This window comes from Anabrus simplex, chromosome 3, assembly GCF_040414725.1.
Source record: "Anabrus simplex isolate iqAnaSimp1 chromosome 3, ASM4041472v1, whole genome shotgun sequence".
In the NCBI taxonomy this organism is placed as follows: Eukaryota; Metazoa; Arthropoda; class Insecta; order Orthoptera; family Tettigoniidae; genus Anabrus; species Anabrus simplex.
Genome location: NC_090267.1, coordinates 346028470 through 346053875, shown reverse-complemented (window position 1 = coordinate 346053875; position 25406 = coordinate 346028470). Strand labels below are relative to the sequence as shown.

The following is a 25406-nucleotide window of genomic DNA, read 5'->3' as shown; positions in this document are numbered from 1 at the left end:
AGACGAAATAAACATGCATCCACACGGATGTACTCGATGGATGGGGGAGGACAAGGCCGTATCTCATGGAGTACGCATAACTGTAGTCTAACCTCTACATGCCTGCAGTAGTCTAGCTGAAACTGTTCAACAGCAGTAGAGGAGGTTTATCATCAAAGAGCAATCCTTGGCAAGTGTGTTTGATGTTTCCGACATTCATGATAGATTTAGGAGGGTCTTTATAATGCTTCGGACCGGGCGAGTTGGCCATGCTTAGCGGTGTGTGGCTGTGAACTTTCATCTGGAAGATAGTGGGTTTGAACCCCACTGTCGGCAGCCGTGAAGATGGTCTTCTATGGTTTCCCATTTTCACACCGGGCAAACAATGGGGCTGTACCTTAATGAAGGCCACGGCTGCTTCCTTCCTTTCTTATCCCATGTCGCCAAGAAATCTATCTGTGTTGGTGCGACGTAAAGAAAAAAAACATGTTTCGGAGGATCACCATGGTGTCTTGTGCCTCAGGAAAGTTCACCTTAAAACAACTGGCTGTTGCTCATTGGGCACACAAGCCCAGTCCACTGAAGCCAAAGGCCAATGGAAGAAGCTTCTACACTGTCATGCTTGCTTTCTGAAGAAATGTCCAACTCGTTGGCTGAACAGTCAGCGTACTGGCCTTCGTTTCAGAGGGTCCTGGGTTCAATTCCCAGCCAGGTCGGGGATTTTAACCTTAATTGGTTAATTCCAATGGCACGGGGGCTGGGTGTATGTGTTGTCTTCAGCATCATTTCATCCTCATCACGACGCACAGGTCGCCTAGTGGAGTCAAATAGAAAGACCTGCACCCGGCAAGCCGAACCCGTCCTGGGACGTCCCGGCACTAAAAGCCATACGACATTTCATTTCATTTCTGAAGAAATGCAAGATTGGAGATAATGTGCCATCCTTTGATATTTAAGACTCAACGAAGTTTCTGCCAACGAAAACGTTCGACTTTCTTGCTGTCACAGCAGCACAGAGAGCAGGTTTCACATACATATAGTAATGTGATGAGGACTGCTTTATACACCGAGTATGGTATGAACTGTTAGGTCTTATTCTCAAAAACCCGCTTGGATAGCCAACCAAATGTGAAAAGAGCATCACAAAGTCTCTTTTCAACATCCTCTCCCGAGATGCATCGCTTAGACAAGATGCTCCTAAGGTACGAGATGTGATCTACCTGCTCCAGAATGACGTCTGAGACAGAGAATGAACTCGGCAAGGCTACTCACTGGGGCACGTCGAGCAAGTTCAGTTAGTCTGGTCATGAATTAAGAAATATGAACAAAATCTCGTCAAGTTGAAGAGACTTCTGTCATGACGATACTTTAAATCCATGCCAAAGGAGCCGTTACATACTGAATTGCAAAGCACGGTAGCCACGTACACAGCAGAGAGCATTGGAGCAAGTATACACCCTTGCTTCGGACCACGTATGATTAGGAAAGGCATCCAGAGATGTTTTCTAATGGAGTACTTGACCAGACATACCAACATGAAGGGCCACAAAGTGTCTCAGCACTGCCTACATAGCAGGCCTCAGGACAGACTCAAAAAGCCTTTTCCAGATCATCAAACACCAAGTAAGTGAGAATGCTGCTGGTCTCAGAATTTTTCTTGGAGTTGCCTTGCACAGAAGATAATGTCAACTGCCCTTTGAGGCACAGAAATCACACCGAGACCCTGGGAGAATCTCAGAGACAAACAGGAGACGGCTAAGCAAATCCTTGCAGGATTTGTCAACAAAGCACAGCAAAGATATACCACGGCACTTGCGGCATATACAGCGATCACCTTTCTTGAATATGATGGTGATAGCATACTTCAGGTGATCAGGTACTTGCAGCACCCGCATACTCTAGGAAGAATAGCAAGGAAATCAAGCTAAAGTAATAGTTTTGATTTAATCCATTCCGCTACAATTACTGGTACAGCCGTCAAGAGTTCCACATTCATTAACATGCAATGACGGGTATAACCGTCCCCGTGTACTCAAGTCGGAAATACGTCTGTCTGACTACCGATTTCTTTTGGTTGTGATGTTGTACTTTTGAATTACGTTCCTAGATAGTTCTAGCGTGTTTACATGCCAATGTTATTATCCGAAGCCCATTATGTCAATGATTATTTTGCTTCTAAAGTTGGTCACCTTGATCATGAAATGAATGTTACCACGTGTAGCAAAATGTCGTGTAAACATCGCAAGGAGAAAGAGGAAAGAATTCTGAAATTTCCGCTTGATAGTGGTGATGAAGATATCTCAGAATTATCTAATAGTAGTTTTAGCAGTCATAGTGCATCTCAGAACTGTGACTGCTCGTGAAATTGATAGTGAGGATGAAGATAACTTCGTACATAACCTCACTGCATTGAACAATTGAAAATGGTGTTTGGCCAGTAATTTTCCAAAAGGCAACTGTGTGCAGATGTTCGGGAGCTTTTAATTACACCACTATAGGAGGTCCATCTCAAGGTAGCACACCAATGAGACTACAGGGAAAGTACTGGGATCATTTTCCTGAAACGATTGCTCCTACAACAAGTAAATCTGCCACATCAAGGAGATGTAAAGTCTGTTTTGAGCGTCGAATCCAGAATAATCTTGCTTCGAGTGCAACAAATGCAAAGTTGCCCTCCACGCGGATGGCTGTTTCAAAGTGTACCATACCTTAAAGGACTTCAGTTAATTGTAGTAAGTAAAACTCTAACCCAAATTTTGTTAGTTTGATGCAGTATGCTTTTGTAACCATTTTAGCATCCATAATATGATGATGCTTGTTGTTTAAAGGGGCCTAACATCGAGGTCATCGGCCCCTACCGGTACGAAATGAAATGACAACAAAAATTCAAAATCATCCACTGATCAAAATTTTTTAAAATGTCATGAAGAAGGAATGGATGAACAGGAACAAAAAAAAAGAGCAAACAAAAAAAACCAGTGGATTCAACTCAATAAAGATCAGAAATAATTTATTACTGACCAAGGGACCACTCAAAGCACAATCCTGAATCGAGGATGCTTGATAGATAAAGGGATACAAAATCCAGGTCTAAGGCCCCTCAGAATGGTGCATGCCGCGAGTAAAGTAGAACCATGGTATTTGTCACGTTGGGGTACTAATCAAAAGTAGCGAAGACTCACGGTGTTCCACACACGATGGTACTACTCAGAAGTATTGTACTTCGTATAGGTAACGCAAACCTATGGTGTTTCTTACACAATGGTACCACTCATAGCCAACGCAAACCAATGAGTTTCCTCACCTAGGTGTACTAACCATAGGGACTCGCACTATCCCAGGGTGTTCCTCACATAGTGGGTACTAATCACAGGCAACGCAGACCCACGGTGTCGCTCATATAGTGGGTACAACTTACAGTCAGCGCCCAGACCCGCGGTGTTGCTCACATGGGTACGACGCAAGGGTACTGGAAACCCACAGGAGAACCCCCTCTTGCTGCTACCAATCACAAACCTATTTCGTACTAACATAGTGGTACTACTCGCAAGTACAGGCAACCCATGGTGTTCCCCGCGTGATGGTACGAATCAAAAGTAGGTTCACGGTTCGAATTCAATCATCCCTTGGTCACACCTTGTAGTCGCCTCTTACGACAGGCAGGGGATACCGTGGGTGTATTCTACATGTGTGTCCCCCACCCGCAGGGGGTAGCATGTTTGGTCCGCGCGAGGTATTTTATTTCCCTCAAGTCTGCCGGCAAGCCGGTTAGGACACCCCTATCCGCCACCTGGGACGCGCCAAGTGGGAGCATCACCTCTCCCCCTGTTACACCAGCGTAGCAGGTTTGTGGCATCCATAACATAAAAATGTAGAAAAAATAATTGCATTCCAAGGTACATTTCTCAAGGAAAATAATTGCATGGCAATGGGTTAAACTTCCAAGGTCAGAAACATAAGACTATAATCTCTTAAATTAATGTTGAGTAAAACAAGACAAATTAGCATGATAAAGACTTTGACATTTAACACATATCTTGCATTATGTTTGCTAGAGAAAGCCTGAAATAAAACTAACATATAATCATGTCTAATGCAATAATACTTTTTATGTACGTGTAAGGCCATCTTAACGTCCTCCAAATATAAATAATTAACCGTTACTTACTGGTGATCCTTTTGTACTTTCTGTAGCATTTCAGAGAATGTCTTATACATTTCTTCTCTTGTTTCAGATTCAACTTTAGAGTTCTTCTGTTTAAGTTCAATGACTTCCTTCTGTAATGAATCTACGATGGCCAACAATTCCTGCAAGCAAGAGGTCCCTTTAAATGACTTACATTTAATAAAATTAAAAAGGGAAGGGAATAACACATAGGAAGAGAGATGGGTGAATCAGTCAGCAGTTTTAGGGTGGTTAGCTGAACATGTGCTTTTACTGATTGCACCTATAGACCGATAGTTGTACCAATGAAATGAAATGTCATATGGCTTTTAGTGCCGGGATACCCCAGAACGGGTTCGGCTCGCCAGGTGCAGGTCTTTCTATTTGACGCCTGTAGGCAACCTGCGCGTCGTGATGAGGATGAAATAATGATGATGAAGACAGCACATACACCCAGCCCTGTGCCATTGGAATTTACTAATTAAGGTTAAAATCCCCAACCCGGCCGGGAATCGAACCCGGGACCCTCTGAACCGAAGGCCAGTACGCTGACCGTTCGGTCAACGAGTCGGACAGTTGTACCTATAACAGGTAACAACTAGGTTTTCAGACAACGTAAGCAAACCAGTATGCTGACATTTAAAAACAACAGATTTGCATCAAAATACACGAGATCCGAAATAGAACAAGTACGGGATTTAGAGAGACCAATACTCTAATGATGTCAAATATATGAACTGACACAATAATGGCAAAGGCCCGCATGCTGATGACTTTAAGGAATATTACAAAATGTACATAATTTTAAAGATGGCTATTAAATGACCTTAAAAAAAAGAAATATAATTATCAAATGTAAAAAATGATGTTTAAAAATCCTTCAGAAAATAATAGGGTAGACACAAACTTATAAAGAACATTATAGGCTTGTTATTGGTAGGCCGCCCGAAGACAAAGCATACAAAATACAATGAAAAATGGTTGAAAAATATCATACTTAATCGTGTATTAGATTCTCCTTTTTTCCCCCCATTTTTTTTTCTATGGGCTTTACGTCGCACCGACACAGGTAGGTCTTATGGCGACGATGGGATAGGAAAGGCCTAGGAGTTGGAAGGAAGCGGCCGTGGCCTTAATTAAGGTACAGCCCCAGCTTTCCCCCATTTTTACAGTCTAGAAAAGTAAGGGGGGGATCCAATATGCGATAACTCAAATTTTGTGCAATGAACACGTGGCTTCTAGGTTCTAAAGAGCTATAAGTTGTAAATGTAAACATTCTACACTATTCTTTAACAAACATATGAATGTATTTGAGTTACAGTGGCTATTTTCGTTGAAAGGCAGTATTTTTAAATGAAAAATCATAAACGGTGAACACGACTTTTAGGCCTACATGTAAAATAAATAAACTTATAGTCAGTTTAAGTTACTCATATCACACCATCCGTTTCATCTCGTTAATTCCTCTTATTAGGCTGACGTCAGGAGGGGCATACAGTCGTAAAAACTCACTACGAAGATTCGTCTCACTTCATACTCCACATCGTCGAGAAAAGGGATATGTTTATCGTATTATCATATTAAGAATATTGATACAAAAGAACTTAATGGCCCCCTATAACACAGCAAACCTGAATAAACCTAACCACTGCTTTCATTTGAATTATCGTCTTGTGCTGCCAACTTACCTGCTACTGGCAGGTCGTCATTCCAAATGACGTCATTTTCACTGCCATATCGCCAGCAATGCATTGACAGCATTTGAGGTCCCATTTTTTTTTTTTTTTTTTTTTTTTTAAACTAGTACTTGGCAAAGCTTGAAATGTATGGTGTCGAGTATCCCTCACTTCACATAATTAAATCTTACTTAAATAATAGAAAAAAGTGAGAATCTATTCCCAAATGATTTCTGGAGATTGTCTCTGGTATTCCCAGTTGGTGTATGTTGGTATGTGGAAGACACTCCTTCCAAATAATAATGTTGTGCTGTAGAAACTAGAAAGCGTACCAAACAACCGCCTGATAACTAGCGAATGTTACAAGTTGTACTTCTGAATGTAATACATAGTGACTGGGAGCATTCTTTAGATAACTGCGGCAGTTGAAAGCCACTTGTTCTCCACATTTATAACATCAGAATTTACATAAATAGCTGTAAATGAGATAAGAGAGACCATATTATTTAGGAAGATACATACACCTTTTATTAAAACTTGATACTTAACATTATGCATTTCTAAGAATTCAGAGATATTATAAAATGGATTTTCTATTAACCAATCAAACATACACCTTTTATTAAAACATAATACTAACATTATGCGTTTCTAAGAATTTAGAGATATTATAAAATGGATTTTCTATTAACCAAACATACATTTTCCTTTTAAAATTACTTAAAGGAGTGGACCGTGCAGAATGTGGTTATTTATTAAATTATTTTAAACTACTGATTTTATGTGAGTGAGTAGTTTTTGACAGCCTGTGAATTGGGATGTCAACGTCTGCTTTGCCCCGAGTATCATGAAGATGAGTGTCTTCCCTAGTACTGAATTAATTTATGGTTTTTTTTAACGTATGTCAAAAATATATAAATATAAAAATTTATAATTGTCAGTATTTTAAGCTTAATGACGAGAGGTTGACTATGGTCAATTGCACCAGCCCTACATATTGTTCGGACAACCTTTTCTGTATTAGAAGAATATTATATACGTGAGAAGAATGCCCCCATAATAACAGTCCATAAGAGATGTGTGACTGGACAAGGCCAAAATATGCCAGCCTTAGGTAGTCACCGCTAACTAAATCCCTCAATTTCGATATCGAATAGGCAACTCGTGATATTGTTTTACAAACATGATCGATATGTGTTTCCCAGTTCAATTTGACATCACACTGAAAACCCAAAAGTTTGACTGACTTTGAATATCTTTGGATAATCCTAGTGTGAGAAATTGAGTTTTATCCTGATTGCACAACAGCTTATTGGATGAAAACCAATGCATTGCAGTTGCAAGAGCTTCCTGCGACATCAGATGCAAACGGGAGATGATCTGGTGTTTTGTAATTAACGTATCGTCCGCATAGGATATAAAAGCATGAGCTGGGACATTTTTCGGCAAATCATTGATTGCCAGAATGAATAAAAATGGACCGAGGACAGAGCCCTGTGGCAAACCAGTTGTACCTTCTTCAGAGTGGAATACCTACTTTTAATCAAGACAAACTGATTCTATTATTTAAGTAAGATTTAATTATGTGAAGTGAGGGATACTCGACACCATACATTTCAAGCTTTGCCAAGTACAATTGCATGATTAATACAATCAAAGGTAACACTAAAGAATTGGCCTGCTTGTTTTCAAAAGCTGTTATTATCTGATTAACAATTTCAAGAACACCAGTAGTAGTAGTACATTTACCTTGTCGAAAACCAAATTGACTGTCTGATTGGAGATTGTAAGCTTCAGAATGGTTGCTAAGTGCTTGTTGTTTTAAGGGCCCTAACATCGAAGGTCATCGGCCCTGGTTGCTAAGTTGCTTGTACAAAAGTGATTCAAATATTTTAGAAATTATTGGAACAATTGAGACCACACGATAGTTCTGAAGAAATTATTTTTCCCCACTTTTAAATATTAGAATAACTTTAGAAATTTTAAGTAAATCACGAAAAATTCCAAACTCTTAAGCACCTATTAAAAATAAAAGCAAGAGGTTCAGAAATCAACCGTATTATTCTTTTGATGATACAATTAGATAACCAATAACAATCCACAGTCTTAGAGTTTGATCATTTTAAGCTAACTTTAATTACTTCCATCAGGTGTGATTTCAACCCAATGTAAAGTGTTTCAGCAGGGAGGTTGATTGTGAAGAAAGTCACTCGCAGATATACCAGTTGCCTTAATTTGATCTCCGATTTCGCTTGCAGAGTTTAAGAAATAATTACTCAGTTCTTCAGGATCAAGGAATGTGTCTTCAGTACGAGTAGGGATGTTTTCCCACGCCACCTTGCATTTGTTGGATTCTAGATATGTTTCTCACAAGCTAAAGTTTTGGCATGTATAAGTTCTTTTATATAACTTTTTACAATTAAGATAAAAATCAAGTTAACCCCAAGAAAGAAATACAAACCACCGAAATACACTAGGAAGAGGAAATATGACCCCAGCTACTTAATAAATAATGCATTGTATTCAAAGAGATCCAAAACAAATTTAAGCAACAAACTGGAAACGATTATTGATGAAATGAAAAACATCACCGAAGAAATTGTTCCCATTAGAAGAAGAAAGAAATGCCTGGTGGAATTAAGAATGTGATATGGCAATACAGAAAAGGCACAAGCCTGGCTAAATGACCAACAAAGGAAAACTGAAAAATCTCGAGAGACCATCAAAAAGAAAACCTGAACATCATAGATGAGTCATTCAAACACAAGGCAAGGGACTATTACAGGACACTTAGGCCTGGTTTCACAGTATATGCTTAAGCCTTGGATCGGGCTTAAGCGGGAGCTTAAACTCTGGACGACTTTCACAGTGGGGAGTGCAAGTGGTAAGCCGAGCTTATCAGTGACTGGCTTAAGCTGTATGAAACTGAGGTTTAAGCTAAGGATTCAGTTCAGATGGTAGAGCGCTGGCCTTCTTATAGCCCAACTTGGCAGGTTCGATCCTGTCTCAGTCCTGTGGTGAAGGTGCTCAAATTCATAGTTAGTGGGACGTAAAACCAATAACATTAACATTAAATAACTTATATTTCTGAATATATTTCGAAGCTCTTGAAATAATACAGTTTCCGTGTTCCGACATACAGTAAAAGAGACAAAAATGTTGGTCGGTCACTTGCTTTCTTGACTTACGCTGCGTGAACCATCAACGATAGACCCCAAGTGTAAGTGTACGAATTGTAGAGCATAGAAACCTCTACAAAAAAGTCCGCGATGGTATATACCTATTTCCAACCGTTTGCCCTCTAGAAGCGATTTTATGCTGTACTCAGCGGTAAAAAATATAAAACTCCTTAACATTAAATAAATATTTCGATATTATCCTCGAATTCCTCATCGAAATAAATTGTTTGACCTCCTCCAGTATTTCATAAGGATTACAATAACCTTGTCAGGATATTATTTGCATGAATGGTTCAGAAGTTATGGCCATTTTAGACTGTAGTGGTAATACGTGTCAGCAGGACGGGCGAGTGACCTTTTTTTAAACTTTATTTTTGTTACTATTATTGGAATCACATTTTCCGTTCATTTTTCTAAATTATCTTGGCTGATAAATGATGTATAACCTACAAGTCAATCAATCGTAGGATACGGATGTAAACAAAGATGAGAATTGAATCATTGCGCATGCGCAAGCATTACCAGCTTCGGAGATGTTCAGCTTAGTAAAGCTGCACATGGTCCCCCTACTGTGAAACTCGTAGTGTTTAAGCCAAAGAGTAAGCCTTGCTTAAGCGGCGTGCGTGGCTTACTAAAGCTTCGGCTTAAACTCAAACTGTGAAACCGGGCCTTAGACAATATATCAATCAAAGTATACTCCACACACACTCATAATGAAAAATAAACAAGGGAAACTAACACATAATAATAAAGAGAATGCCAAAATTCTAGCCAATCACTTTAAAGAATTACTAAATGCTGAGGAACCAAAAGAATACTTAGAATTTGATCCTTATCAAAAAAATAAAACAAGTCTAGGAAAGGTTATACCACCAGATTTCAATGAAGTAATCAAAGCGATTGGTTGGCTCAAGGAATACAAGGTAGCAGAAGAGAATCAAATGGTTGCAGAACTTTGGAAGAATACAAATAAACAAACACTTCAAAACCTCCACAAACAATTCAGAGACATCTGAAATTCTGAACAACTGCCTGAAGAATGCAACACAGCTCTAATTCGTCCAATAAACAAAAAAGGTGAGATTGGATCCAAATAATTACCAGGGGATTTCTTTACTGGATGTTACATATCAGATCCTGTCTAGAATTACCCTAACAAGAATTCAGGAACAACTCGACCAAGAACTTTGAGAATATCAGGGAGGATTTTGACCTTGAAGAAGTTGTCCAGATCATATCATCAGTCTTAAGTGGATCATGAAACATCAAAGAGTGAGAAACAAAAAGTGTCCATCATGTGTCATTACTTAAAAGCCTCAAGAATAATGGATTACACCAGAAACATATCAACCTTATACGAATTACCATTAAGAACACTAAATCAAAAGTTAAATTCAGAGGGGAGTTGTCTGAATAATTTGAAATCCGAACTGGGCTTCCACAGGTTGTGCACAGTTTGGCACCTGTGCACCGTGGGATTCTGTACGTTTATCTACACTGCATGAGATATATTAGCGGAATCGCAAAGGCAAGAAGAGTACTCTGTGAAGAAGATTGTAATGATGAAACAAGTGAAGACGTCTGTTTGAAGCTGAATCATTAAGGAACAGTGCCGATTGTGAAGATGTGTTTGATTGTGATGGTGAGAACGTTTCCCAGTGATGGATTAGTTTGATTGAGATGGTGGGAGTGTTTCAGAGTCGGGGCATAGTGATGTTTGAGTTGCAATGGGAGAAGATGATGATAGACATTTTGAACTCTGTAAAGATGATTAAACAATTTGGACCAACAAGCCTGCGAGTTGAACAGTTTTGAAGACACCACCTTCAAATTTAATCACGCATTTGCCAGGACTCGAAGGAAATACACGTAGTGTCAATAATGATTTGAAATTATTTTTCTTATTTATTATCAATGAAATCATCTAAAAAACTGCACGCCATACTAATGATGAAACAGAAAAATCAGAACTCCGGTACAATTCAGTTTAGTGGTTTATATTGTACCCGTCTAAATGGTGCCTGATTGAATTTCGGGAAGCTGGAGTCATTTTTGTTACGGAACATTGGCTTACAAGCAAGTATACATCAGCTGTTACCATGCCCCTGCAGGCGGACGTGTTATGTCACCAGGCTGGTAAAGTCGCCACGTCACGCATTACGTCACTTAGTGAGCCGACTGCCGAGAGGGGAAGGATACCCTGGATACATCTGCTTGCCGGTGTGAAGGACGAATTACGTCACAAGGAGGGCGACAGCCAATGAACATCGAGGAAGGTGCTGGAAAGTCTTGAGATTATTCTAGAAAGAATTCAAGGAGAAGTCTCTAAGGAAAATCTGAAGAGAACAGTATAGTTTCTAGGAGAGAATCGAACGGAAGAGTCTCTGAGGAGAAGTTAAGTAAGACAGTCTTCAGGAGAAACATCGTATAATTTCAACCATCTAGCAAGAAGATGAACGTTCACAGATATGGTTACTTTCTGCCTATTTCTTGTATGGCACAGCCACTATGCAATTTGAGTGCTAATTCAACTTTTCTTCAGCCTACTTCGGTGTAGAGCGAAGTGTTATAGCCGCACGATTCACCGGGTGGAACTTGAGAAACCACAGACAGTTCGTGCGCTCGCTTAAGCCGAGTGTTGCAGTGGAAATTCATGGAGTGTCTCTTTGGATACTGTAAGGGAATTGAGCTATATAAAGCGAATATTCGAAAGGAAACGTGGCCTATAGAACGTCGAAATACTAGTAATAATGTTCTGTCAGCTTCAAGACTCACTGTAATCTTGTGAATGTGCTCGGAATTTGAAGCTTGGGGTACAACTGAACCTGATCGTACATCATTGTGCCAGTTAAGTGTCGTAAATAATTTAATAGAATACAGCTAGTGTGGAAACACCTTTCTTATAAAAAATTTTAGTTTCAGCTACCATTCTGAAGAGGAACCGACAGCATGCAACGAACGCGAGGAAAATCCTGGAATTTTCTGGGAACGTTGTGGGAGGGATACAACGCTGCTGTTCATAGCCGTAGTCATCATGGGTTAAGCCAAAGTGTGCACGCCAGTGCAATGACCTTGTCATCTATGAGCTCCGTAGAGCAAGAAGAGGACGCCGACGCCCACAGTTGCATCCCAACGCCAAGGATTTTCATCGGAACCTTAACCCTCCGTTACACGCGCCGCGGAGTGAGAGTCCGCACTTTATTATTCTTTGCTATCATAGGCCGAAAATGCAAGGCAGAACGGGCTACCTTCTTGTAGCTTCCTTCTGCAACAATACAAAGCCCGTGACGGTGTGAGAATGTCTGAGTAATCGCCGAGCTGTCGATTACAGAAGTTTATATTGTCAACTGCAGACTTGCGGAGTCTGAGTCCGCAGGCGTGTATTGGTGAGTTGTTAATCTTACTCACTCTTTTGGTAAGTCATTCATTCTTCCGTTACTATTTATTATAAAATTATATAATTTTACTACTACACATGTAGTAGTGGGTTCATTTTGATATATTTCCTACTTGTGATTATTTACAGTGGGATAAACACAATATTACAAAATGAGCTATGAATAATTATTTTGCATCCTATTTCCAAGGAGTTGGTGCGATTTATTCCGAGAGTTACGGATCAAATCGAGCAGTGGTTGGACGACGAAAAGTTGGTGCAAGTGATGATAGTGATCGGGACGTCGTAAACAATAGTGATCGTAATTCTCAGAGCAAACAGTCCACGTGTGAAGAGGACGTGACTGAAAGTGAGCAGCATGAAATGTATGTTGGAAAGGACGGGACCCAGTGGAATCATCGGCCTGTAATGAACCGTAATGGAAGGGTCAGGAGACCTGAACGTAATCTTATAAAACACTTGCCTGAAGTAGTAGGAGTTGCCATAAATACTGAGACGCCAGTTGAAGCTCTGCAATTGTTCGTTACTGACGAAATGCTACAAGAAATCGTAACATGCACAAATCGCTATATATACCCTTGTGTCATACAAGTCAAGAAAAGACAAAGTTGTATTGGTTCCATCTACTTTCCATGAAAACAATTCTATTGATGGCGATTAAGATGGATCAAAACCCTCAATGATTACCTTCTATAATGACATGAAGTCGGGCGTTGATAAGGTGGATGAAATGAAATGCACTTACTCCGTGGCAAGAACATCACGACGTCGTGACTTCTTCCGTGCGATAAACATCAATTAATAGGATGTAACGATTACAATTTTATTCCAAGAAGTAAATTAATAACCAATTATTGTTAATTTAAAATTAGTTTTGCTAAGTCTTGTGATTTGCAGTTGATAACTTCTAATTTATCCTAAAGGACTGAAATGTTCTTGTAAATGTAGGCTATATATAAATTTATCAATATAAATAAAATCGAAATAAAGTAATTATGATGTAAGACAGATTGACAGATGAGAGAAATCAGGAATTCTTGGAAAAAGAATTGAAATGAAAAGAATGGAAGCTTACAAACAATCGCGGACTGTCAGTCCGCGCGCGTGTATTGGTGTTACAACAGAGCGCGCGTTTAAAGGAGGGTTAAGTACCATTGTAAAATTTCTTCTCTTTCGGTAGATGAATAGTCGATTGTATTCTTGCTTAGAGTAGTGTAGATTCTTTTGGAAATTTTGTATTTAAATGGTGATGGTGGAGTATTCATGTATTCTTTAATTTATGGTTTCTACATTTTCTATCTTTGCATTTCCTTAGAACAATGTTTGTGTTTTTGATTCGAAGATAAGTAATCCCAGTTGTCAATGAGTTACATGAGGTCATGTACAATTACGATCCTCAAAAGGAATTATGGGGGATTAAGACCTAAAATAATAATAATAATAATAATAATAATAATAATAATAATAATAAAATATGGTTATAATAATCACGACGAGGAGGATAAAATTAAAAATAAGAGTAAATAACAGTAAATCGAAGTCTTAATGAACTATTAGTTTATGTGATATAATTGATATCAGAAGGGATGGGCATTGATGTGTACTAGGAGCAGCTCATCGAGAAGACGTTTCTAGGAGCCATAATAGGAGGAATAAAAATAATTCCTTATAATAATAATAATAATAATGAAAGTCGGGTATTTAACTGGTTGTTGAGAATAAAAATCTACGGTGTTATGATGGTGGATTTTACGATGAAATTGACTATATGGGACCATTAGGGTGCATATCAGTCATGATTATGGTGAATGATAGTGATTTATAGTGATTTGATAATATTTAGGGACTAATAGTAGTTCATTCCTTCGCTCAACAACCGATATTGTATAACGTACGACTTGCTTATTATTAGCCTTTCCTGGGGCTCAAAGACGCATCCTTCTGATGATGGTGGTGGTAATTATTTCTTCGAGATTAACTTAGTCATCCTATGTCGTCTTGTAACAACAGTCTTAGTGAATTCTTATTATGATCGATTCATGCTATAAGGGTCTTCAATAAAATTTGAGAGGAGAATATAATAATCAATGATGATAATAAAATATGACAAGTTAGCTGTATGATAAATTTGCCTATAAACAGCTGGTGTAATTGAGTTATTCGTGAATATTATTCATGTCTTTCCAGGAATGCTTATTCTTTTTTTTAAAATGTGATTTCTTGGTCAACGATGTTGTTGTTGTTGTTGTTGATTACGCGTTGTTACGTGATGCTCTATCCATCCATAGAATACCAGTCAGATAGAAATTGTTGATATAATTTATAAAGGAATACAATCGAGCGAAGTCTGTGAGAGGGGAGAAATGCGCCAAAGAATTTTTCAAAGAATTTCTCAAAATTGTATAAAATTTCTTCACTTGTAAAATATTTCACAAAAATAATTTGAATAGAATTCCTCGAGAATTTGTAAAGAATTTCTCAGTGCTGTGGGAAAAAAGTGAGTTAGGAAGGATTTTTCAGAAATGTCAAAGTAATTTCTCAAGAGAATTTTCCCCAGGTATGCCAATACAATTTAAATAGAAAATTTGTCGCAGATGTGTTAGAGTAAAAATTATTTAATGAGAATTTGTGAAGATTAAAACAGTAACGAGAAATAGTTATTTTCATGTTCAATGTGGCATTGTTTCGTTGATGTTAGTATGACGGTATCAATAATTGCATGATCAATCAATGTTACAGAGAATTGCTTCGGTTGGAGTTCACTGGAGATATTACTGACTCCCGTAAAGCGACAAAGCATGTCAAGGACTTATAGTTAGTTGTAAATGAGAAGATCAAGCAATTGATTACGTTGAAGAGATGTTAAAACAATTTTTTTTTTTCCTTTTGGTGCTTTGTCCAGACAGAGTGTTGTTTTTATATTTTAATAAATGAAGTGGTTATTTTGTTCTGATTTTTATTTCACATTATGTCTCCTATCCAGTCACCAATGGCCCTGTAAACAAAAATTTTCTGAAGGTCGGTCCCGTAATAGCAAATCGGCCCTGCGAACAGTCCACCCTTTTGGGACTCTCACTCCGCCGACTGAGCGACCCCGGAGAAGGGGACAATATCATCTACTGATCTGATAGAAATCAGGGCTTTGATCAGACTGTTGTACATGAGAGCTCTACAAGATAATTCTGGTTTGAGACTTGACGACATGTTTTCTTCAATATATGGACCTCCAGTAGTCCGCTGCACAATGCCCGAAAAGAGATTTGCCTTCCTTCTGCAGAATTTAAGATTTGATGTCGAAGCCTTGAGGAATACACGAAAATCTACGGACAAATTTGCTGTGTTCAGGGAAGTATGGAACGCTTTTGAAAGAAACATCTGAAAGTATTACAGTACTTCTGAGTACGTTACAGCGGACAAGATGTAGCTAAGTTTCCATGGCCGATGTCCTTTCAGGATGTATATATCAACGAGGCCTGATAAATATGGCCTGAAAATAATCTCCCTCTGTGACGTGAGAATGTTTTATTTTCCTGGAGCCATACCATACACTGGTAAAGAGCAAGCAAAAAACATTGAAGATTTGCCTCCGCCAGCACAGTATGTTCTATGGCTAACAGAATCACTCAAAGGGAGCAATGGAAATGTGACATCTGACAAGTGATTCTCCCCGTATGAGCTAACCGAAGTACTTCTTGAATGGCAACTAACCTTTGTGGGCACCTAGCAGAAAAATAAAGTATAAATTCCACCTTTAATGTTATCTTCAGCACCAGTTGGCTCTTACTGGTTCATGTATCAAGACAAAAAAATTTGGTGTCACACACCCCAAAGGAGGACAGAAATTTGCTACTAATTTTGTCAATGTACTTCAATGCAACCATAAATGCAAAGAAATCCAAAGTAACTGAATTATACAAAATGACTAAAGGAGGTGTTGACGGCATAGACAAGATCATCTCCTTCTTTGTGTGCCTGTCCGCCTTGGATGTAGGCGATCAGCATGGCCTTTCTGGCTTTATCAATTGCAATTTGGAACAGTTCTGCAGATGTTTTGTTGAACCAGGTTTTAAGGTTGTCAAGCCAGGAAATACTTCTTCGTGCAGGGGATCTTCTTCTATTTCTCCTTGGAGGATAAGTTGAAGCAGCTCATATCTTTTCTGATTCTTCATGATGTGTGCAAGATATTGTAGTTTACGACACTTGATGGTGTTGATCAGCTCTGGTATCTTGTTAGCTCGGCGTAGAACCTCAACGTTTGTAACTTTCTGAGTCCATGATATTCTCAAAATTCTTCTGTATAGCCAGAGTTCAAATGCTTCCAGTCTAGCAGTGGTAGCTTTTGTAAGTGTCCATGTTTCCACACCATAAAAGAGAACTGAAAATACATAGCACCTAAGGAGCCGCACTTTGGTATCCATGGTAAGGTCGTGATCCTTGAAGGTTGAGCTCATTGAGATGAAAACACTCCTCGCTTTTCCAATGCAACACTATCTCCTACAAATTGTATAGAGGTACATTTTTCCATTAATTTTTTAGTGATTTCATGAGAAGGATACTAATTTTTGCATCATTTCACAAAATAGATATTGCTGTAATGCTTTAATGAAATTCTAAAATTAATCATTAAAAGTTTCAGTATTGTGGTTCTGAAATATTTATATGAATGGTAGATGTATAAATTACTAGTAAGCATCCAATATTATTTCATTTTATTCCTGATTGTGATTACATAGCATTTACATTAGATGTGGGTTACTGTAGTCACGTCCTAGTTCGTGAACCATGGGCAACGGCTGAGTGGCCTAGTAAGTGGTCCTGAGAGTCGGGATACCATTTACTATGGAATGGGAGTGTGCATCTCGGACATATTCTGACTCATGGCCCTCTGAGCTAGGACTACACAATCCACCGGTGGTCCATAACCCGTTAGAAGAGAGATCCTCACTTGGACTATGTGTAAGTAGGGTAGCATCCTGCTTCATGAATTTACCGAGCTCAGAACATTTTAAGCAAGCCTCAGACCTATGGGAGTAATGGAGTCCCACTCCCATTTGACAGGCGAGGGACTCCTTGGAAACAACCTGGCGAACGAAATGGAATTCGATGAGGAGCTATCAATATTAACGGGGCTTATGGAAGAAAGAAAGTAGAACTGGCTGAGTCAGCTAAGAGGATGCATCTGGATGTGCTAGGAGTAAGTAATATTCGGGTAAGGGGAGATAACGAGGAAGATATAGGAGATTATAAAGTGTACTTGACGGGTGTTAGAAAGGGAAGGGCAGAGTATGGGGTAGGGCTGCTTATCAGGAATACCACTGCACGTAACATAGTTTCTGTTAGGCACGTAAATGAGTGAATGATGTGGGTAGATTTGTCAGTTGGAGGAATTAGTACGAGAATTGTCTCAGTGTATTCACCAAATCAGAGTGCAGATGAGGATGAAGTTGATAAGTTTTATGAAGCATTGAGTGACATCGTAGTCAGGGTCAATAGCAATTATAGAATAGTGCTAATGGGCGATTTCGATGCAAGAGTTGGAAATAGAACTGAAAGATACAAAAGGGTGATTGGTAAATGTGGGAAGATATAGAAGCTAGTAGGAATGGGAAGCGTTTGCTGGACTTCTGTACTAATATGGGTTTAGCTGTTACAAATACATTCTTCAAGCATAAGGCTATTCACCGCTACACATGGCAGGCTAGGGGTACCAGATCCATAATAGACTGTATCTTAACAGACTTCAAATTCAGGAAATCTGTTAGGAATGTAAGAGTTTTCCGGGCATTTTTCGATGATACAGACCACTATCTGATCTGTAGTGAATTAAGTATCTCTAGACCTAGGGTAGAGAAAGTAAAATCTGTTGCAAACGAATAACGGAAGAAAATCTCCAGGACGAGGAAATTAGAAGTACATGGATATGATTAGTGAGAAGTTTCGAACAGTAGACTGTAAGCAGGTTTAGGATATTGAAAGAAAATGGGTGGCATACAGGGATGCTGTAGTAGAAACAGCAAGGGAATGCCTATGAACAACTGTGTCTAAAGATGGGAAAAGGTGAACATCTTGGTGGAATGTTGAAGTGAGAGCAGCTTGTAAAAGAAGGTTTATCAGAAATGGCTCCAAAAAAAAGCCGAGGCAGACAGGGATTTGAATGTAGATGAAAGAAACAGAGCGAAACAAAAAGTTGCTCAATCCAAAAAGAAGAAGTGGGAAGATTTTGGTAACAACCTGGAAAGGCTAGGACAGTAATGAAGAATCTTAGGAAGGGAGGGAAGAAGGAAATGAACAGTGTTTTGAGTAATTCAGGTGAACTCACAATAGATCCCAGGGAATCACTGGAGAGGTGGAGGAAATATTTTGAACATCTTCTCAACGTAAAAGGAAATCTTCCTTGTGGTGTTGCAAACAGTCAAGCTCATGGGGAGGAGGAAAATATTGTTGGTGAAATTACACTTGAGGAAGTGGAAAAGATGGTAAATAAACTCCATTGTCAAAAAGCAGCAGGAATAGATGAAATTAGACCTGAAATGGTGAAGTATAGTGGGAAGGCGGGGATGAAATGGCTTCAAAGAGTAGTAAGATTGGCATGGAGTGTTGGTAAGGTACCGTCAGATTGGACAAAAGCAGTAATTGCACCTATCTATAAGAAAGGGAACAGGAAGAATTGTAAGCACTATCGAGGTATCTCACTGATTAGTATACCAGGCAAAGTATTCACTGGCATCTTGGAAGGGAGGGTGCGGTCAATCGTTGACAGGAAGTTGGATGAAAACCAGTGTGGTTTCAGACCACTGAGAGGCTGTAGGAATCAGATTTTCAGTATGGGCCAGGTAATTGAAAAATGCTACGAGAGGAATAGGCAGTTGCGTTTATGTTTCGTAGATCTAGAGAAAGCATATGACAGGGTACCAAGGGAAAATATGTTCCGCCATACTGGGGGACTATGGAATTACGGGTAGATTATTAAAATCAAAGGCATTTATGTTGACAATTGGGCTTCAGTGAAAATTGACGGTAGAATGAGTTTTTAGTTCAGGGTACTTACAGCGGTCGGACAAGGTTGCAATCTTTCCACTTTGCTGTCGGTAGTTTACATGGATCATCTGCTGAAAGGTATAAAATGGCAGGGAGGGATTCAGTTAGGTGGAAATATAGTAAGCAGTCTGGTCTATGCTGACGACTTGGTCTTAATGGCAGATTGTACAGAAAGCTTGCAGTCTAATATCTTGGAACTTGAAAATAGGTGCAATGAGTATGGTATGAAAATTAGCCTTTCGAAGACTAACTTGATGTCAGTAGGTAAGAAATTCAACAGAACTGAATGTCAGATTGGTGATACAAAGCTAGAACAGGTCGATAATTTCCAGTATTTAGGTTGTGTGTTCTCCCAGGATGGTAATATAGTGAGATTGAATCAAGGTGCAGTAAAGCTAATGAAGTGAGCTCGCAGTTGTGATCAATAGTATTCTGTAAGAAGGAAGTCAGCTCCCAAACAAAACTATCTTTACATCGGTCTGTTTTCAGACCAACTTTGCTTTACGGGAGCGAAAGCTGAGTGGATTCAGGATATATTATTCATAAGTTAGAAGTAACAGACATGAAAGTAGCGAGAATGATTGCTGGTACAAACAGGTGAGAACAATGGCAGGAGGGTACTCGGAATGAGGAGATAAAGGCTCACTTAGGAATGAACTTTATAGATGAAGGTGTACGCAAAAACTGGCTTCGGTGGTAGGGTCATGTGAGGCATATGGAGGCTAGATTACCTAGGAGAATAATGGACTCTGTTATGGAGGGTAAGAGAAGTAGAGGTAGACCATGACGACGATGGTTAGACTCAGTTTCTAACGATTTTAAGATAAGAGGTATAGAACTAAATGAGGCTACGGCACTAGTTGCAAATAGACGATTGTGGCGACATTTAGTAAATTCACAGAGGCTTGCAGACTGAACGCAGAAAGGTATAACAGTCTATAATGACAATGTATGTACGGGCCATCCTACCCATTCCTTACTTTGTGAAAAGATAACACAGCACATATTACAATGGAGCTCTCTTTCATTAGTCGTCTCAGGTTATTGACAATCAAACTGTACTTCAAACAAAATCGCTCTGCATCAAGGGATGAACAGGGAACCCAAATACACTTTAAAAAAGAGTTTGCAAATTTCAAGTGCATTAATTTTAATACAAGCAGTGACAATTATTTAAAGTTGTTGACCGGGATTTTCTTCAATTTGTTTTCGCAGAATATCTTTAAAAGCAAGGTACCCAGCAATAATATCAGACTGCTCCAACATTTTTAAGCCAGACAATTTTTTGTAGTTTTTCACTCGGCAGCAAAACATTTGTATAGTTTGACTCAATTACATTAGTTGGATGAAACAAATCATTCAAGAGTCGAAATAAAATGTTGGCATCACTTGGGGACATGTTCTTTTCAATTTTCTTAACAACTATGATATTAATATTTAGGAGGAGAAGAGTCACTTCACTTCTTAACGATTCACTAAACCCTTCAAAAATCTTACTACCTAGTTCACCAACATGGCCAGAAGTAATTACATTCATTCTATCTTTCAGTTCTGTTATTTTCAAAACAAGCAAGTGAGAATATGAATAATTAGACCCTTCTAATTCCAAAACAATATCTGCAATAAACTTGCAATTTTCAAAAACAAATGCTGCTTGGGATTTTACCAGGTTGGAAAATCTGGCATCTTCCATTCCTGCCAACCAGTTTACCACTGGTACATGTTTCAATGACAACTGTTTGAAAACTGGGTGGAGGATATCTACATTTGCATGTATGTAACAGGCAGCTTTAAACCACCTTCCGCATCTACTCAACACAGGTTCGGAATACAATGAAATTGACACATCTGGGAAGTTTACGTCTAGGTATGAACGAAACGTGTTTGATTTTCCTTGACATATGAAAATAGTTCTTTGTTTTTGACACAATGGCATTAAGTTCTTTCAAATTCTTTTGCAGGACATCACCGAACAAACTGAATTTATGAGCCCAGCAAGTGATGTGAAATAAATGTTTTCCCATAATTCCCTTAAGCAGTTCACAATATTTTAACATATATGGGGCAGATATCACGTACTTTAAATTCTCATGGTTAATTTCAAAATTATGCAAAACATGCAGGATTGCTATTCGCAGCATCTACAAACGCACATTCTAACAATATTTCATGTTCAGATACTGGATCTTGAGTTTTGACCACGATTGCGAACATACAGCGGCCTGAAGAGACGGTAGATTCGTCGCAGATAAGAGCCAAGTCCATTTTCCCTTCCAAAGACTGTTTGATGGTTACTAGTACTTCGTTTGAGCAATGGGGGACATGTTGTTTCCTTAGTTGGTAGGCTGTGGGAAGGTCTCCAGATCCTAACCAATAGAAAAAAGAAAATTTTTTATCAGAAAGAGGTCTTAGAAAACCTAGTCTTACTATCACTGATCGTTGATTGTGGAGGTTTAATTGATAGAGTGTACATACCTGGTACATACTTTTGAAGCCATTTCCGGACTGCCGGGTCGTCTACCTTCTCCATCGGGACGTTGGTTTTGAGTAGCATCGCTGTTGTTTCGTGAATAAATTCTATTTTTTCACTTTTAGCTTGCTTTTGCATATCTAATGAGAGATCTATGGTTGCCTTCCGTTTCACTGTTGGAGTGCTAAATTTATGTTCCGAATGTTCCTTATTTTTAAAACGTTTTGAGACAGTATCTTTATTCTCACACATTACAAAATGTGCACATTAAAATGTTGTTTCCCGAAATGTATAAACCTTCACTCGCAAACTGTTTAGCTCTGCTGTGCACCGTAACACTTGTCGAGCGACCCATCTTCGCTAATGTCTCTGGTCATTTTCTTAATTTTAGCTGACAACGAAGCCGAAATACACCAGTCAATTGTGCTGGTTGTAGACGTGATTACGGATTTCAGGATTGCACAATGCCGTGAGGAGACAGGCTGGGGTGGGATTACCAGCCACCACAAGAACAACATTCCAAACATTTCATGTGGCAAGTAGCAAGAAGCCTGGAGCCAACCCATTTTCTTTGATGCCATGTCTTAAAGAGACTTTCCAGAACATTAATGATAACATTTCTTTCCTGTTGGCGAATTTTTGTTCGGTCTTTTCTTTTCATACATAATCTTCAAGCAAAATGTCAAGTTCTTTATCCACTAATGATTTAGTTGTAATATCGCGCTTATTGCAAAAATAATTGAATTTTGCTTTAAAATGGCCTTATCGCTTTAATTCACGAACATAATATCCATATTTTATTACCCAGAAACATATGATTCGTAAAGATATCGCAAAATCGCATCAAATATTTTTGTCACGTTTATCGTTAATGCGAAAAAATCATGCCTCTAGAATTGTCCCATACTTCGTAGTGATGGTACCCAGGTACGGATACTGTGAAACACTCTCTATACTTGCTCCATTGAGGAACAGATTCACGCCTCGGATGTTCTTCTTACTGATGATCTTAAATTTGTCTTATTAGTGCTGATGACCAGATCACATCTCTTGCTTGTTTCAGAAATACTCTCTATACTTGCTCCATTGAGGAACAGAATCACGCCTCGGATGTTCTTCTTACTGATGATCTTAAATTTGTTTTATTAGTGCTGATGACCAGACCACATCTCTTGCTTGTTTCAGAAATTTTGTTCAACTTCCATAGCCCTCCCATCGTACCTGCAAAGACAATTGTGTCATCTGCGTAGCGCAAATTGTGGAGTTTGACACCATTCACTGAATTTCAGGCTTCTTTGAATATGTGATCAGAATAAAGGTTGAAGAGTATCGGTAATATTATACATCCTTGCCTGACCCCTCAGCTTATTCTCACTTGCTCAGATTGGTCTTCATCTATTTTCACGACTGCAGATTGGTTCCAGTATAAATTTGCTACTATTCTTAAATCTTTCCCATCACCTTCTGTTTTCATAAGAACGTCTATCATGTGTTCATGATTCACACGATCCAACGCCTTTCGGTAATCAACGAGGCATACAAATACATTACAGTTGATATCCCTACACCTTTGGAACAGTACCTGTACACTAAATATTGCTTCTCTAGTGCAAACTGCCTTTAAAAACCTGAACTGGTTGGACGCTATCTGTTCTTCACAAATACTGTATATCCGCTTGTGTATCACTTTAACACGTTGAGTGCCAAGTGACCCCATTTGGGTACATGAGAGTAGTCAAGTTTTAGAACTTCACATCCCCATATGGGGTCGTACAATCGTTCGAAATCGAGAACTGTGCGAACCCGTTTGGGTGCGCAGTAAGTGTGTGTTTCGAAGATGTATAAAGCATCTTCCTGCCGTCTATTTAAGTACGCAGATAGTCCACCTTCCATTCGACAATTCCTGTTTTGGCGCGACCCCATATGGGTACGTCAAGGATGGGAAAAATGACCTAGCAGTCATTCCGGGCGGGATGACTTCTATGCTACAGCCGCTGCATGTCTCCGTGAATCGTTCATTTAAAGCAGCCTTGAAGCAGCTCTATACAGAATGGATGGCAGCCGATAATCACACACTAACGCCAACTGGTCGCATTCAGCGCCCGGAAGTTCAGTTGCTGTGTTCGTGGATTTTGACGGCATGGAATCGTATCCCTGGAGACCTCATACGGAAGAGCTTCAGGAAATGTAGCACTTCTAATACTATGGATGGCAGCGACGACGACATTTTGTGGGAAGGTGATGGTGATGATGAAAATTCCGAAGTTGGTACTGGTGATGGTGATGATGATGATGAATGAACTCTCTGGATATTGGTGTGGAAATGTTTGTTTACTTTTATTTGTATTTTCTAATCATTTGATGTGTGTTAGTAAAGATTGTAGGCCTAAATAATTTTGACTACACTTTTTTTAAAAATTTTGTTCTTTCAAAATAAGGGTGCGGGTCATATTCGGTGCCGGGTGGTATTCGAGATTATATGGTATTCAATATTCCCTAACTACAATTTCTTTTCTTATTATAATATTATTCTCCTACATAATAATTTACCAAATTAACATGATTTTCACTGCTTTGCGTAACAAAATTATATAAGAAAATTTCAACCTGAAATCGAAAGATCATCATTTACAAATATTTCCTCGCCTAAAATCGGGAATCTTAATTTTTTTACGGCACAAGTATGAACAAGCCTACACATCTCTCATAATCAACGGCATATAGCGCATCCCTGCAAGAGGAAAGGTAAGTATAACCGAGCATCGAAACGGTAACTGTGCAAACCCTTATAAGTGTGCAGGTACGTGTACAATTCGTAATGAACAATACTACCCCATACGGGGTCACAATATTTTACCCAATACACTGTACCATTTCATTGCCCTGATTACTTAAAACGGAGTGTTAAAGTCGTCATTTGCCGTAAATAACGCTAAAAGTTTCATATATCAAGCGGCAGAATACAGAAGTCTAAAGATACAGACGAGTGGAATCAAAGTGGCCGTAAATACGAGGTAAAAGATACAGACAAGCAGAATCAAAGTGGCAGTGACTGAGATAAATGCACTTATTTAAAACTGTTAAATCAACAGTTAGAACAATCAAACACTTCACTGAAATAAGACACAAAGAGCTACGAGAGACTAGTTACGCAAAGAAAATAGCAGATTTCAAGAGGAAAATTTAAACATTTATCGGGAACATCAATCAGCATACGAAGTCTTAACGCTGTACTTCATCTTGAATATATAAGATCCTAAGCAAAATATTCAGAAGGAGATAAAGAAAATAACTGAGCGCATACTAGGGGTGAATTAAAGATTGATGAGTGTTTATTAGAAAAGATGTTAAGAAAACGCTAACTTAAAGCATATTACCGTAAAGTAAGACAATTTTTTAAGCCACCAATATTATAATTGAAACTACAGTAGCAGAACTTTCGAAGTCATATTCTACCTTTCAAAACGTAGTAAGAGTACAAGAAGGCTTTGTAACTAAGAAG

At 38.9% G+C, this 25406-nt stretch overlaps 1 protein-coding gene across 1 annotated transcript in view; it reads right to left on the bottom strand.

The window, feature by feature from the left end:
* The window catches only part of LOC136866805 (kinesin-like protein KIF20A), a 430278-nt gene that overhangs the window by 263762 nt on the left and 141110 nt on the right, over positions 1–25406 (bottom strand). The window contains exon 13 of the mRNA XM_068226714.1: positions 4148–4287. Within this exon, the coding sequence (XP_068082815.1) occupies positions 4148–4287 (140 nt within the window). The remainder of the gene's footprint in view (positions 1–4147; positions 4288–25406) is intronic.